Source organism: Mastigoproctus giganteus, chromosome 13, assembly GCF_048544385.1.
Source record: "Mastigoproctus giganteus isolate SK-2022 chromosome 13, ASM4854438v1, whole genome shotgun sequence".
NCBI classification, from domain to species: domain Eukaryota; kingdom Metazoa; phylum Arthropoda; class Arachnida; order Uropygi; family Thelyphonidae; genus Mastigoproctus; species Mastigoproctus giganteus.
Window position 1 is genome coordinate 97,072,006 of NC_143587.1, and position 14,111 is coordinate 97,086,116.

Below are 14,111 nucleotides of genomic sequence, written 5' to 3' on the forward strand. Positions count from 1 at the left end.
TAAAATAATCAAAAAACAATTTACAATTTAAATGTTCCTCACTCCATGCTCATGAATGGCCCGACACCCCTGGATCTCAGCCATAGGCCCCAACCAGACTCTAAACATATCAAACCCCCCGCAAAATTCAAGAGTGATTGAAGACATTGTCAAATATACTATACCGTAAAAGTAAACTTAAAAGATAAAATTTTGATAAAAACGTGGCGATGAAATAACAACCAGTTTATGTAAATTTCCTCCCATAAGAGGTCTAAGCCTCTCGACTCTTGCCTTGACCACAGGTTGCAACAGCAAGGTATGTGTACTACCATACTAATAGGAGATTAATTGTTATTGTGCATGCGTGCAAACAACAACGAATCGGAAATGAGGTATGGCTGTTGAATGTTAATAGAATTACTGTGTAACCTCATTTTCAGGGTTTCAGCAATTAAAAGTTTTGTATAATTGCGCTGAATATTTAAAATCTTGGTTACGTCAAACAAGATTGTGAGACCTTCATTTATAGCATGGAACACTAATTCTGAAGATGCGGCACGTGACGCCTGGACTGATGCAGCATGTTGCTTTAGTCTGGTCCAAAGTACACCTGGTTGGTCCTACTTATGTGGACTCACACTCGCCACATGATACTCCATTTACCAGGTCAAGTATCTCTGTAGGAAAAAACAAAAATTATATTATTCCATACTAAGGAATTGTTCTGTTTTTTTTTTTTTTTGTGTTGGTTTGCCACTATTTTAAATATTCTGAGAAGACTTTTAATTTGCTTATACCAATGATCTATGTATGGAATAGTAATAAAGTATTTTTTGTTAATTCTGTTGCCAAGTCCTGTACTTTCGACTCTGTCTTTAGCTTGTATTTTTATTCAGTTGATTGTCATAAGTAGATTCTTGAACAGAGGATATCAATTTCTGTAGTAGAGGAATGTTTGTAGGCATTAAAAACCCGATTAAATATAATGGATCTCTTATATGAAAACAACTGATAATTGCCATGGTTGGTGGAGGAACATCCCAGTGTTGGTAGGTTTACAATAAATCTTCAATAGTGTTTTCCCCCTCCCTTATGAGTGTGAAATTTAGGAAATTAATAGTCCTAGTCCCCATATGTTCAATTACCAATGTAAATTTCAAACTTGTATGAATGTTGTTAAATATCTTTAAAACATAATTTGCAGTATTATCATCCATGATAAGTATTCATCTAGGTACCTCCCATAATATGTAATATGAACGAGAAACGGTGATAAATGTATCCACTCAATTTTATCTAACTAGATCTCTGCTATTAGGCCACTGAGCTTATGCCCATCAGCAACCCGAAAATTTGTTTATAAATTTTGTCCTGGAAAGAAATGCAGTTCGCTTCTATCAAAAGTTTAAACAAATCAAAAATTTCTTTTTTAGGTAACCTGGTCTGATTAATGCCAATAGTGTCTTCATTCATCAACTCCCAAATTATGTAATGCATATTCTACATTGTTTGTTTATAATGAAGTAATGTCCAATCTTGTGATCTTTTAGACTACTGAATAAAGTATCGTAGTTCTTGATAGTGAATTTGAGCACTTGTCTAAACGGTTTTATAATGTGATACAGATGTATAGCCAAGGGTGAGAACACAGTTTTTATAGGAGACTATAGGTCAAATGGGTTTATCTAGTTTGTGGAGCTTTACCTGTCCAAAAAGAACAGGTACATTATATGTTCTAGCCTTAATCTGTTTTAATTGTGCCATCGAGATATAATCATATGATATAAGGTAAGAGATTTATTGCATTGATTGACAAGATTATTAAATATGATGGTGTCAACTTCTCGGTAGGTAGAGCTGTTAGTTATAATATATATTTAGTATAATATATACTAGAGGGCTTTGCTCCCCACCCCTGCGCATGCTTTTCTATGTAAAATGTAGAGGTATACGGAGTAAGCCAAATCTTTTCTACGTAAAAGAGGCACCTGTCGAAATGCACTGGTCAGTATCTAATCAGGAATGACCTATGTAATTATTTACCTGTGCATTTGTAGTGTGCAGCATTCTCAAGGTCAAATAAATATCATGGTAAATCTCCAGAACGATGGATGCAAGCAAAACATTGGAAAAGCAGTGATTGACAAGTTGACTCCCATATTTCGACAAATGGACAGGAACAAAGCAGTGATTGACAGATGCCACTGCTTCCCCACTCATCCTAGGTTGATATGCCTAGGGTGTTTTTCCCCACATTTGCCACTGTTTTTAAATTGGAACTCGTTTTCCCATTTTAAAATGGGATGGAGGCATAAACACCTTGCCTGAGCTATAACCCTCTCCCCATGACACAAAACAATCAGAAAAGAGAGGTGCCTTCACATTTCAATTATTGCCATCTTCCTCGCTTTCATTGAACTGCCTGCTGGTGTATACTATCCTGGACTTCAGCCAATGTCACTATGTAATTATTTACCTGCGTTTACATAGGTCACTTAGGAAAAGACCTTTTGCTTCGGGTTCCATAATACAAGAGGAATATTGTTGCATCTGAAAGAGCAGGACTAAAATATTTAACTGAAATATTTATAAACTATACAAATACTTAAAATATTTACAAAATACTAAACCACAGTATTTACAAATATATACAATACACGTAGTTCCCGACTTTACGAGTTAATTCGTTCCTACCGTGCACTCATAAAGCTGGAATTTATTCCCATAGACAATATTAAAAACATGGGTTACGTTCTCAACAATGAAATTAGTTAGCTAATTAGTTTATGTATAAACAATGATTGATTTATCCAAAGAAATGAAAAACATAGCCTGTAAAATCAAGTAAATTATAATTTAAAGAAATTATTTGACTTAACAAATGTTAAATGTTTATTCTTCATCATTAACTAAATGTACGCTCATTGATCACTCATTATTGGTTTGTTGTACAAGGAGCCATCTTCTTCAGAAATGCTTTAAGAGGTGTTTGTTTCCAAGATGATCTCTTCTCTTTTCTTTATAAATTTCACGATAGCATGCATAAGCATTTTTTAACGGCATGCACAAATTGCAACTAACGATATGTGCAAGTGAGATTGCAATTAACACAATTCGAGGGGAGTAACAAGTTTACGAAGCTAAAAAAAAAAAAAAAAAAATGAAGAGAAGATTTTTAAAATTTGTTTTTTATATGATTGAAGATTGCAGTGAAGGGGAAACACATTTCACCCTAATAACGTAAAAACCCACACAATTCCAGATATCGGTATTTTTGCAAATCACAATAACATTGAGTTTATTATCCGTTTATGATTGCTTGCACTTTTATTGTTTTATGGTTGTGACTTCCAGAAATGTGCTTTAGAAAAATATCACAAAGCCGTTCAAAATTGGTTTCTATAACAGAACATATGATAACGACGAAAGTGTAGTGCGTTTAATGATTTGAATTGGTAACTAATACAATTTACATTATAAAATGACCTTTTAGAGAGATAAATAGCTTATTTATACAGCAGAAATTTCAACTTCAGAGGTCTTAGAACGAATAACTAAAGAACAATGTGTTATTGGGTTCACATTACGATATTTTCACGATACAATGGTCTCTCTGAAATGGATTAATATTGTAAAGCGGGGTGCACTATATTGTATAGCTATGTGCGTGGTTTGAAATGTGGGATTTACGATGAAAGTGTAGTGCGTTTAATGATTTGAATTGGTAACTAATACAATTTACATTATAAAATGACATTTTAGAGAGATAAATAGCTTAGTTATACAACCAAAATTTCAACTTCTGCAATTTCAACTCTCAAATTGCAAAAAATGAATGTTTAACATTCATTTTTTGCAATTAATCTTCATATTTTCGATTTTGTTGATACTTGATACTTGGGAAAAAAAAACTCAAACTCTGGAGCTTCCTGTATTCGTTAATAAACGAAAAAATGTTACAATGGAACATCAAATGTTAGACAGAGAATCATGTGCATGAGGTTGGTGAAGTTGGAGGGGTTGCAGTAAACTACAAATTCAATAATTAATTGCAATTGTAGTGACGTAATTGCCTCGCCCTCTTCTCCCATTGGCTCGAATAAATATCACTAGGAGGAAAACTTTTTTAATGTATAGATAGATATATATATCGCGTCTCAAATCTATAGATGCCTTCAGGAGTGCCCAATCATTTGGATGTAAATGTTTCTCTACCCTGCTGTGAAGTTGTTGTACTTGCCTAAAATATTTATTTTTAACTACAAACTGTGATTCCAAAGCGAGTTTAATAATACTATGGGAAATGATAGTTGGTTTATACCTGGAATCTTCTGATTAAAAGTAACTTTAGTGAATTTTGGTATGTTCCCAAAAAGGCAATATTTTAAAAACGAAAAAGATGTTTCTGCGCAAAGTATCTTACTGTCATTCTAATGTAAGCATGCACAAAATTATGCAAAAAATCCCCCATATTTTCAATAAAATTCAATACGAACACACAAGTTGTGTGTCATAAAGTTTAAAATATTGTGAATTATTAGAATGGAGAGGGAGAAGTGGTTGAACAGTCAATGTAATATAGAAAATTCGGGTTTACTTAATATCTAATCAAGAGCTACAAAGACTCAATTTATCCTATGTTATATCAATATCTGAAATATTAGGGATTACCTCATAGCTTCATAGAATGTCCTCTACACCATACCCTCCAAATAATATTGATTAAAATAATGAAAAACAATTAGCAAATTTTGGTACAATGTTCTCAAAAAGACAATATTTTTAAGAGTCACTTTTAATCAGAAGATTCCTGGTATAAACCGACTGTTGTTTGCCATTTCACATAGTATTATTAACCTCGCTTTGAAATCACGGTTTGCAGTTAAAAATAAATATTTTAGGCAAGTATAACTGCTTTGCAGCAGGGTAAAGAAACATTTACATCCGAATGATTGGGTGGTCCTGAAGGTATCTTTAGATTTGAGATGTTGTGAGGCTTTGGCAGCTGAAATACAAACCAGACATTTTAACAAATTACAAATGTTATAGAGTGTTAATCGAATTCATTGTACAACTGATATCGCTACACGTGGGGGCAATGTGTCACCTGCCATTTCCATACATGGGAATAACATGGTTACACAAAACCAGAACGGCCAGCAAAATTGCTCACTCCCTATCCACACAATCGAACTGCAACATGCCCGCACATGGTCAGGATCCATATTTTACTCATGCACAACTTCCCCCACTCGAACAACATGTGATACTTCCACTTACGAACCTTTCCTCATACGCGTTATCGGAACATCAAGTTTCTCTCTTAGAGAAGGGGTTAAATTATAATTTATCACTGCATGTACTTCCTAAAAACAGTTGATAGTGGGTTTGGAATTTTTCTTAGGGATATCCCGCAAAAAGATTTATTGATTCAACAGGTAAACTGACGAGTTATAAACAGCTCTAACATGCCACGATTACCGAAGTTAAATAAATATGAAATTGTTGCCTTACGGAAATTACGAGAGAACAATTATATCGTTATCCAGAGGGTTGATAAGAGGAATATGGTGGTTGTCCTTAATTAGACAGACTACATTAATAAAGTGGGTTATATTATAACTGACAGCTCTACCTACCAAGAAGTTGACACCACCATATTTAATAATCTTGCCAATCAATACAATAAATCTCTTACCTTATATCGTAAAAATGATTATATCTTGATTGCCCAATTAAAACAGCTTAAGGCTAGAACATATAATGTACCTGTTCTTTTTGGACTGGTAAAGCTCCACAAACTAGATAAACCCATTTGGCCTATAGTCTCCTATAAAAGCTCTGTATTCTCACCCTTGGCTATACATCTGTATCACATAAAACGTTTAGACAAGTGCTGAAATTCACTATCAAGAACTACGATATCTTATTCAGTAGTCTAAAAGATCACAAGATTGGATATGATGTCAAATTATTTTCATTGGACGTTACTTCATTATATACAAATGTTAATGTAGAATATGCATTAGACATAATTTGGGAGTTATTGAATTATGACACTGTTGCCATTAATCAGACCAAGTTACCTAAAAAAGAAATTTTTGATTTGGTTAAACTTTTGATAGAAGTGAACTACATTTCTTTCCAGGACAAAATTTTAGTGGCCTAATAGCAGAGATCTAGTTAGACAAAATTGAGTGGATACATTTATCACCGTTTCTCGTTCATATTACATATTATGGGAGGTACCTAGATGAATACTTATCATGGATGATAATACAGCAAATTATGTTTTAAAGACATTTAACAACATTTATACAAGTTTGAAATTTACATTGGAAATTGAACATATGGGGACTAGGACTATTAATTTCCTAAATTTCACACTCATAAGAGAGGGAGAAAACACTATTCAAGATTTATCTCAAACTCACCAACACTGGGATGTTCCTCCACTCACCATGATAGTTACCATCTGTTTTCATTTAAAAAATCCATTATATTTAATCAGTTTTTTTAATGCCTACAAATAATCTTGAAACAAAAAATACAGAAATTGATGAATTAACTACTTACTGGATTCTTGAATAAAGAATATCCTCTTATGACGATCAACCGAATAAAAATACAAGCCAAAGACAGGGTTGAAAGTACAGGACTTGGCAACAGAATTAACAAAAAATACTTGATTACTATTCCATACATAGATCATTGGTAAATTAATAAGAGGAGTTTACCTCAATATAGTACGTGGAACACTTCCGTATGATACCCTCCAGAAATTAAAACGGAAAAAACGAAAAAAATCGACAACTTACCGGTACATTAAAGTAAAATATAAATAATTAAAGTAAAATATAAATAATTAAATAATCAATTTAACACAATTCAAAATCAATTCAAAACAATTAAAATTCAAATTAACGCAATTAAAAGAATCTAACGAAAATATTCAAAACGATTTTCCTTCCTGAAGCTGACAATGCTTCACGTGATCACAGGAATTTTCATTCCTGTGATCACGACAGTCGGTCGAAAAGCATTGTCAGCTTCAGGAAGGAAAATCGTTTTGAATATTTTCGTTAGATTCTTTTAATTGCGTTAATTTGAATTTTAATTGTTTTGAATTGATTTTGAATTGTGTTAAATTGATTATTTAATTATTTATATTTTACTTTAATTATTTATATTTTACTTTAATGTACCGGTAAGTTGTCGATTTTTTTCGTTTTTTCCGTTTTAATTTCTGGAGGGTATCATACGGAAGTGTTCCACGTACTATATTGAGGTAAACTCCTCTTATTAATTTACTAATATTATTATCAACGTAGAACATATTGAGTATTACAGCTCTGATTCATACTATCTAATAGATCATTGGTATAAGCAAGTTAAGTCTTCTCAGAAATACTGAATTTAAAGCAGTGGCAAAACTGTCACAGAAATTATATTCCATACTAAGGAATTGTGTTGTTTTTTCCTCTTTTCCTACACAAACACATGACATGGTATATAGAGTATCATGTGACGAGTGCGATTCCACATATGTAGGATTGACCAGATGTACTTTGGACCAGAGACTAAAGCAACATGCTGTGTCGGTCTGGGCGTTTCATGCCACAGCTACAGAATTAGCATTCCATGCTATAAATGAAGGTCTCACATTCTTGTTTGACAAAACCAAGATTTTAAATTTTCAGCACAATTAAACAAAACTTTTAAGTGATGAAACCCTGAAAATGAGGTTACACAGTAATTCTATTAACATTCGACGGCCGTACCTCATTTCTGATTCATGGTCATTTGCACGCATGTGCAATAACAATTAATCTCCTATTAGTATCGTAGCACACACATACTTTGTGTCAATTTGTTCCTACCTGTGATCAAGACAATAGTCGAAGCTTAGTCCACTTAAGGGAGGAAATTTATGTAATTTGGTTTTTATTTCGTCACCACATTTGTATCAAAATTATCTCTTTTAAGTTTGCTTTTACGATATAGTATAATTTACATAATGTCTTCAATTATTCTGAGTTTTGTGGGTGGTTTGATATGTCTGGGGTTGGGTTTTTGAGGCCTTCTGCTGTGTGATCCTGGGGGGTGTTGGGGCCATCCATGAGCATGGAGTGAAGAACACATTTAAATTTTAAATTGTTTTTAACTATTTTAATCAATATTATTTGGAGAGTATGAGGAGTAGAAGACATGAAGACATATTTGGAGAGTAGAAGATATGAAGTTATGAGGTAATTCCTAATATTTCAAATATTATTTTTTGATGTAAAATGTATTTTGATTTTTGGATTCTTGTAGTTAATATAAAATATTTTTCTTATATAAAACATGTTGTTGTACCTGGATTAGAATTTTTGTGCACTATTTTAGCATGCACAAAATAATTATAATATTCGAATGTCCTTGAGAAGCCTGGGCTGGGCATGTTTTAAGACATGGGCACACCTGGTGGATTCCAGGTGCCTCAGCCTACTACTGGAGGCCTCACTTGTTGATCTTAAATAATTTTTTTAAAAGACCCTCTGTCCCATATGTTATGTTGCGGTCAAAAGCACTGCAAACATGGAACGTAATGATATATGAATAATGTTTTTGGCTTTCTTTAAATAGTTTAAAGTGCCGAAAATATTAATATTTAGAAAAATAATTAACAAATTTAATTCTCGCTTGTGATTATAAATTAACAATATATATATATATATATATATATATATATATATATATATATTATATATATTAAAATGTTAGGAATATGAATAATGTTAAGAACGTGACTAAGAGAGACCCACAAAAAAATTTAATTTTTTTCTGGGTCTCTCTTAGTCTCAGACTCAGAACAGAATTTAAACTGAATAGGGGCCACATTTGGAAATTCACCGGGCAGCCCAAAAGTTCTTAAAACGGCCCTGAGCCTGGGCAGTGAAAATTGCATTATTCTGACTTTTATAGGTGGTCTTAATGTCCAAATGTTTCTTCTTTGGAGTGCATTTTGTTCTGATTTCAGTATCTGAAAATCTGGTCACCTTTCTCATGGCTACAGACAAAATGAGGCCCCGTCCTATTTGTGCAATAATGTTTTATATCACTTGTAGCACGAGACCTTCACTCTAAAATTACGTGATTTATCAGATGTCCTATGAAATGATGTAGTTAGACTAGATTTCGGATATTCTTCTCCTACATAATGTTTCTATTATAATATTGGCTCTGAGATTCAAAATTCATAATGTATCATTAGACAACTGGTATTTCTTTCAGACCTTGTTCTGTCTTCTTTTATTATTCTAATGATATGTTTTTATTTATTTATTTTTTTAATGAAACAGACATATGCCTCCTAGTTTTCCCCATGCAAATCCTGTTGTGAAAGTCACACCTCCAGTTAGTCACCCATGGGTTGATGAAGCTCAGAATGTTGTTGGTTCACCTGGTCTTATTGCAGTGAGTAATTTAACAAAGATAAATCATCTGTTCAACATCATTATTTAAAAGTTTTGATTGCTTCAACCATGCTTAATAATGCCAAAGTTTTAAGATAGTATAAAGAATTTATTATTTGTTTTAGTTGTGAAACCCCCATGCTTTAAAGTCACTCTTATGTGATACTTTAATGCAGTAATTCTTAACCATTCCAGTGCTGTAGATCACCTTTCAATTGAACAAATGTTATGTGGACTGCTTATATTTTATACACCTTTTGATTTTATTAAAAGTAGCATGAATGCAGAGAAATATTGACTATAGAAAAATAGAATCACTTTACGAATCTTTGATTGATATACAGACGAACTGCTGGTGGTCTGTGTGTCAGTCCGTAGAGCAGTTTCTTAATTTGTGGATCTTGGGTTAAGAAACACTGCTCTGATGTAAGAAAAAATTCTCTGACATCAGGGGTGGGATCTGCTTTTATACAGTTCCGCGCTGAATGACCTAGTTCAAAAATTTTTCAAATTTTACTCTTCTCAGAGAAAAATTCAAAAGATATTTTAATTTTTTTCATTTATTGTTTCCAAGAAATTCATATTTAATTATAATCCAGCAATCTGCAACAAGGGAAACTTAGGCACCGGATGGATGGATCAAAGCTGAAGAAGATTACTGATCTAAATTATCAGTATTTTGAAACAACTTTAGTTTTCATTTCATTTAACAGAATTACTGTACAACCTTATTTCATACGATTTAAACTCATTTAAATAATAAATGTTATAAATTAAAAAATATTTCAATAAATTGTAAATCAGTACTGACTGAAGGTCTCGACTTAATCTTCACTTTTCTCCTAGTCTCTTAATAGGTAGCCAACTATATGGCTACTAATTGAATGAGGATGGACTACCAATATGGGAATCATTTTAAAAATTTAGATACATTATATGCTGAAACCTTTTTACCATGTTTGATTGAAGCAATTGAAATTCATATCAGTTGAATGGAGAACATAAGCAGCCAAGAAGGTGCAATTAGTAGAAGAAATAGAACAGAAAATATCACAGAAATTGAGATGATGAATGTACAGGAGAAGTATGGCTAATCAGTAATTTTAAACTAATTTATTCTGAAAGTAAATACAATGAAAAAAGGATGTAGCAATAGCATTCAATTTTTTAATAATTTTGAAGAAAGTTTAATTTGTTGGGAAATATTATTTTTATTAGAGTAAGAATTGATTGACAAGTTCACAGTTGTTTCGTGAGAATTTTTTCCCATTTCCTCATTGAGGTAATGCAGTCTTTTTATCAGTTTTCATAATCTCCCATTAAAAAATTGGCTGACCCAGTTACTTGTTTGTGTGACATGCTGTTCAAAGGCCTGATCAAATTAAAATAGAATGTATAATGAAATTTGTCTGTGCATACAGCTCAGTTGAATCTTAAAAAATAAATAAAAACAAGAAGAGTTTTTAATATTGCAGAAAAAGCAATAGAAACTGATGACAAAGAAAGAATGGTAATAATGACAAATGCATATCTATGCTAATATTTTATGAAAATTTAGAAAGCTAAACCTAACAGTAATAAAAAGTTACTAGAGTTTTGTGCAAGCCACACTTTTAATTACAAACATGGCATAAAAATAGCCACAAATTTTTTGTGTATGTAATATGATCAAAACAAAAAGGCGTAATTGACTATATCATTATAGAAAATGGTTTTAAATAATTAGTTGAAGATACAAGAGTATATAGAGAATTTGAGATTAGAAGTGGCCATTTTGTATCAAGCAAATTAAAAATGGTAATTAGCTCCACTGAGGACTGGCTGTTGTCCTGGGTCAATTTTGCAGTGTATGATCATGCAGTGGAAGATTGAGCCTGAATTCTGTCACAAATTGTTCATTATTCATTGTTTTAGCTGTTGCATTGGTAAATTGGCTATAATGAAACAGTTACAGTGAACTTTTCTTCTGGCCTTGGTTGTGTAGAGTTAGGATTTTATTGATGACTATTTTCTACACCAGCATCTTAGCAAGGCAACAAGAGAAACTAGTACTCTTGATCTGGATATCAGCAGTGATTCCCAGAGATACCAGATATTACACTACTTTGAATAAGTAACGCTTCTCTAGTAGAGAAGACTACTGTTACTTATTCTCTGTGGGCACCACTGAGAATAAGTAACAGTAGAAAAACGTTATTGATTACTTTTTTTTTTTTACTGTTTTAAATGTTACAATCCTAAAAAAAAAAAAAAAAAAAATTTGAGTGAAAAAAAATTTACATAAATCCAAACTTACATAACTCGGGCTTATGTAAGTTGGGACTTACTGTATTTATTAATGATATTGATTAAGGTATATATCAGGCTTAATGTTGAAAATTGCAGATGGAAAAAAAAATGTTGGAAGGGTGCTTAATGACAGTAATCAGAATATGCTACAACAAGATCACATATTAAGCAGATGGGCTGAGAAGCATCAATTGAACTTTAACATTAACCAATGCATGGTAGTGTATATTGGTAGCAGTAATCCCAGGTTAACATACCAACTGTGTGGTACCACACTCATGGTAGTGGAGAATGAGAAAAATCTCAGGGTAATTGTGCAGTCAGACATGTTTACTGATCAGTGCAGACAGGCTGCTAGGACAGCTTATCGGTTTTTATCAGTTATATACAGGAATTTTTCCAGTAGTAATAAGGAGGTGATTACCCCATTGATGTGTCAGTGGTTAGGGTACATTTTGAGCATTGCCTACAGGTCTGGAAGAGCTGTATGCAATGCTCATTTAGAAGGATGTAAATCTGTTTATAATTGGTGCAGAGAATGGCAAATCAGTGGAGGAGGGAACAAAAGGTATTCATAAAAGGCTTCAGTTCTGTAAATTGAGTGGAGATTTTCAAAATGTTTTACGTAAACTAAATGCTGATGGCATCCTTCCTATTTTTTGAGACAACATATATGAGGGGACACGAAATAAATTGGGCGTCTCTGTAGCCAGGTGGGCAAGAGCAGCAGTGCATAGCACACGCTTTTTGATTAGACCGGGGTTCGAGCCCACGACCACCAAATACGGAGGATGTGGAAAGCTCAGGGAATGACCACCGCATTATCCCTGGAGCAATATGGCCTTAGTTGCTGATGCTCCTAAAAACCAAATGACAAACAACGAAATAGTAGTAGTAGTGGCATGTGATGCAAGAAAGCAAATGTATGAGCTTATGCAGCATCAGCCAACAAAAAAAAAAAAAAAAAAAAATTACACCATTCTCTCCAAATGCCTGTCCAGTTCCTCCTTAAATTTATTCAGCCTATCAACTTCCACAACGACAGATGGAAGTTTGTTCCAGCAATTAACCACCCTCTGGCTAAAGGCAAATTTCCGCACATCTATTCTACATCTGTCTTTTCTTAATTTGAATTTATGCCCCCTTAGGTTCGTAATCTGAACAAGTGGAAGGATCCCATCAGAATTCAGCGTGCTCAACCCATTCAAGGCCTTATATACCTCAATCAGATCACCGCGCAGGTGCCTAGTCTCCAGCCACTGCAATTTGCAGAACTTAAGCCTCTCTTCGTAAGAGGATCCCTTCATTCCCCTCACCAATCTTGTTTCCCTTCTCTGTACACGCTCAAGTAAATCTACATCCTTCCTAAAATGAGGCCTCCAGACCTGTATGCAGTACTCAAGGCGTGGCCTGACCATTGCCTTATACAGAGGGATAATCACCTCCTTTTCCCTGCTAGCAAAATTCCTATATATCATTGACAAAACCCCATGACCTGCCCTGGCAGCCTGTCTGCATTGCTCAGAAAACTTCATATCTGCCTGCACAATTACTCCCAGGTCTTTTTCATTTTCTACCACCTTAAGTGTAGTACCACACAGTTCGTACGTTTCTCTGGGGTTACTTCTACCCATATGCAGTACTTTGCATTTGTCAAGGTTAAACTTCAGTTGCCACTTCTTAGCCCATCTGCCCAAATTATCTGGATCCTGTTGCAGTAGCACACTTCCATTACTGTCATTAACAACCCTGCCAACCTTTGTATCATCTGCAAACTTCGACATTAAGCCTGATATACCTTCATCAATATCATTGATAAATATACAAAACAGCAGTGGATCTAACACCGAACCCTGTGGGACTCCACTAATAACATTAGTCCAAGAAGAGCAGCACCCATTGATTACCACCCTCTGTCTCCTCGCACTTAACCATCCTTTTATCCATTGTAGCAACTTACCCTTAATACCATTCTGCTCCAATTTGTACAATAGTCTTCCATGGGCAACAGTGTCAAAAGCTTTCCTGAAATCCAAATATATGATATCAAAATTATTTTTTGCATCCAGTTCCTTTGTAACCACATCATAATATCCTATCAGATTTGTCAGACAAGACTTTCCCTTAACAAACCCATGCTGTGTCTGAATTATTGCTGCAGTCTTGTCTAGATGATCCTGCAATGCATCTTTAACCAGTGACTCCATTATTTTACCCGGAACAGAAGTTAAACTAACTGGTCTGTAATTACTCGTGTCACCCTTCGATCCCCCTTTGTGAATTGGGGATACATTTGCACATCTCCAGTCCGTGGGAACCTCCCTTGAGTCCAAGGATGCTCTCATAATTATGGCTAAGGGTTTGCTTAGTTGCTTTGCCGCC

The 14,111-nt window shown here is 33.9% G+C and overlaps 1 protein-coding gene across 1 annotated transcript in view; it reads left to right on the forward strand.

The window, feature by feature from the left end:
- Window positions 1-14,111, forward strand: part of LOC150076274 (vacuolar protein sorting-associated protein 37A-like) — a 186,457-nt gene that overhangs the window by 49,112 nt on the left and 123,234 nt on the right. The window contains exon 3 of the mRNA XM_090387453.1: window positions 9,327-9,441. Coding sequence (XP_090243579.1) covers window positions 9,327-9,441 — 115 coding nt within the window. The remainder of the gene's footprint in view (window positions 1-9,326; window positions 9,442-14,111) is intronic.